Raw genomic sequence first — 2,865 nt, 5'->3', positions numbered from 1 at the left:
AATGACAGACCACAACACGAGAGTTTACACTAACCCTGGGGCAATACAGACACAACACAGAGTTTACACTAACCCTGGGGCAATACAGACACAAACACAGAGTTTACACAAGTTTACAATGGGAGCAGCTGTTCCTGCAGACTTCCAGTCATTGTGCTAACACTAGTTAGCATTGGCTCACGAAAGTACCTGTAACTTCCTTCATACTGGATGCAGATACATAAACATGTGTTCATCTGACTGGGGAAGTAGATAAAGAACCTTATAGCCAAAATCCAGAAGTATCCCTTTAAGGACTGATTTACACCTGGAATGAATGATCAGATATAACACAAAAGCAGCAGTACTCTAGACCTAGAGGCTTGGATGTCAATACCCCTGTCCTACTGTAGACGTCCCCAGACCCCTCAAAGACACAGWCTGTCCTCTCTGCTACCGCACGGCAAGCGGTACCGGMGCACCAAGTCTAGGACCAAAAGGCTTCTCAACAGCTTTTACCCCCAAGCCATAAGACTCCTGAACAGGTAACTAAATGGCTACCCGGACTATTTGCATTGTGTGCCCCCCCCCCCAACCAAACCAAACCCTCTTTAACACTGATGCTACTCTCTGTTTATCATCTATGCATAGTCACTTTAACTATACCTACATGTCTCAATTGGGCCGACTAACCGGTGCCTGTATGCCTCTACTGTATATAGCCTCTCTACTGTATATAGCCTCTCTACTGTATATAGCCTCTCTACTGTATATAGCCTCTACTGTATATAGCCTTGCTGATATTATTTTTAGTTGTTTTTATTTCTTTACTTATCTATTGTTCACCTAATACCTATTTTTTACATAAAAAGTGCACTGCTAGTTAGTAAGTAAGCATGTCACTGTAAGGTCTACACCTGTTGTATTCGGCACACGTGACAAATAAACTTTGATTTGACCCAGTGATTGGGAGACAGTTCTACTACTCCACCACCAGGTGGTGCTGTGTGTGTACATGTGAGTTCCACTGACCAGCCATGTTTGATAGTGATGTCTGAGTGAAGGTGTGTGTGTGGTGCTGAACTCACTGGTTCGGTCTTTGTTCTTCTCGTCATTGCTGCTCTGGCCCAGAGCACTGATCCAGCGAGCACGCTCATTCCTGTGGGACAAACAGACACGGTTGCTAGTCCAGAGAGAGAAGTCAATATCACCACAACTATCACAGAGAGGAAGTCAATACACCACACACTAGTCCACAGAGAGGAAGTCATACACACACATTAGTCACAGAGAGGAGTCAATACACACACACAGTCCAAGAGAGGAAGTCAATACCCACACACTACAGTCACAGAGAGGAAGTCAATACACCACACACTAGTCCACAGAGAGGAAGTCAATATCCCACACAGTATCCAAGAGAGGAGTCAATACACACAACTAGTCACAGAGAGGAAGTCAATACACCACACACAGTCCACAGAGAGGAAAGTCAATACCCACACACTAATCACAGAGAGGAAGTCAATACACCACACCTAGTCCACGAGAGGAAGTCAATACACACACACAGTCCACAGAGAGGAAGTCAATACACCACACACAGTCACAGAGAGGAAGTCAATACACACACACTAGTCCAGAGAGGAGTCAATACCACACACACACTAGTCCAGAGAGGAAGTCATAACCACACACACAGTCCACAGAGAGGAAGTCAATACACCACACCTAGTCCACAGAGAGGAAGTCAATACCACACACTAGTCCACAGAGAGGAAGTCAATACACCACACACCAGTCACAGAGAGGAAGTCAATACCCACACACTAGTCCACAGAGAGGAAGTCAATACCCCACACAACTAGTCACAGAGAGGAAGTCAATACCCACACACTAGTCACAGAGAGGACAGTCAATACACACAAGTCCACAGAGAGGAAGTCAATACCCACACACTAGTCCACAGAGAGGAAGTCAATACCCACACACTAGTCCACGAGAGAGAACAATACCCCACACACTAGTCACGAGAGGAAGTCAATACCACACCACTAGTCCACAGAGAGGATCAATACACCACACACAGTCACAGAGAGGAAGTCAATACCCCACACTAGTCACAGAGAGGAAGTCAATACACACACACACTAGTCCACAGAGAGGAAGTCATACCCACACACTAGTCACAGAAGATCAATACCCACACACTAGTCCACAGAGAGGAAGTCAATACCCACACACTAGTCACAGAGAGGAAGTCAATACACCACACACAGTCCACAGAGAGGTAAGTCATACACCACACAAGTCCACAGAGAGGAAGTCAATACCCACACACCAGTCCAGACAGAGAGGAAGTCAATACACACACAACCCAGTCCACAGAGAGGAAGTCAATACACCACACACTAGTCCACAGAGAGGAAGTCAATACCCCACACTAGTCACAGAAGTCCATACAGAAAGTCACGAGAGAAGTCAATAACACACACTAGTCCACAGAGAGGAAGTCAATACCCCACACACTAGTCCATAGAGAGAGAAGTCAATACCACACACACCTAGTCCACAGAGAGGGAAGTCAATACCCACAACACTAGTCCACAGAGAGGAAATCAATACACCACACACTAGTCCACAGAGAGGAGTCAATACCCACACACTAGTCACAGAGAGGAAGTCAATACCCCAAACTAGTCCGAGAGGAAGTCAATACCCCACACTAGTCCACAGAGAGGAAGTCAACAGCTTTATTAGTCCACTAAGGGAGAAATGTGCATGTTATTATCCCCCTCTCACGCCCCTCTCCCTCCCAGTCCTCATGCCCTCTCCCCCATCCTCTACGCCCCTCTCCTCCCAGTCCTTGTCCGTGAGAGAGAGAGG

At 46.5% G+C, this 2,865-nt stretch overlaps 1 protein-coding gene across 3 annotated transcripts in view; it reads right to left on the bottom strand.

The window, feature by feature from the left end:
• Positions 1-2,865, bottom strand: part of LOC112071564 (rho guanine nucleotide exchange factor 26) — a 51,066-nt gene that overhangs the window by 8,080 nt on the left and 40,121 nt on the right. For all 3 annotated transcript variants that reach the window (XM_070439439.1, XM_024139008.2, XM_070439440.1), the window contains exon 3: positions 1,068-1,138. Coding sequence is in view for 1 of the 3 variants with exons in the window: in XM_070439440.1 (XP_070295541.1) it covers positions 1,068-1,138 (71 nt within the window). In the remaining 2 variants the exon portion in view is untranslated. The remainder of the gene's footprint in view (positions 1-1,067; positions 1,139-2,865) is intronic.

Source organism: Salvelinus sp. IW2-2015, unplaced genomic scaffold, assembly GCF_002910315.2.
Source record: "Salvelinus sp. IW2-2015 unplaced genomic scaffold, ASM291031v2 Un_scaffold1644, whole genome shotgun sequence".
NCBI classification, from domain to species: Eukaryota; Metazoa; Chordata; class Actinopteri; order Salmoniformes; family Salmonidae; genus Salvelinus; species Salvelinus sp. IW2-2015.
Note: the sequence above shows the minus strand (reverse complement) of the source record. Positions and strands in the feature narration are given on the sequence as shown.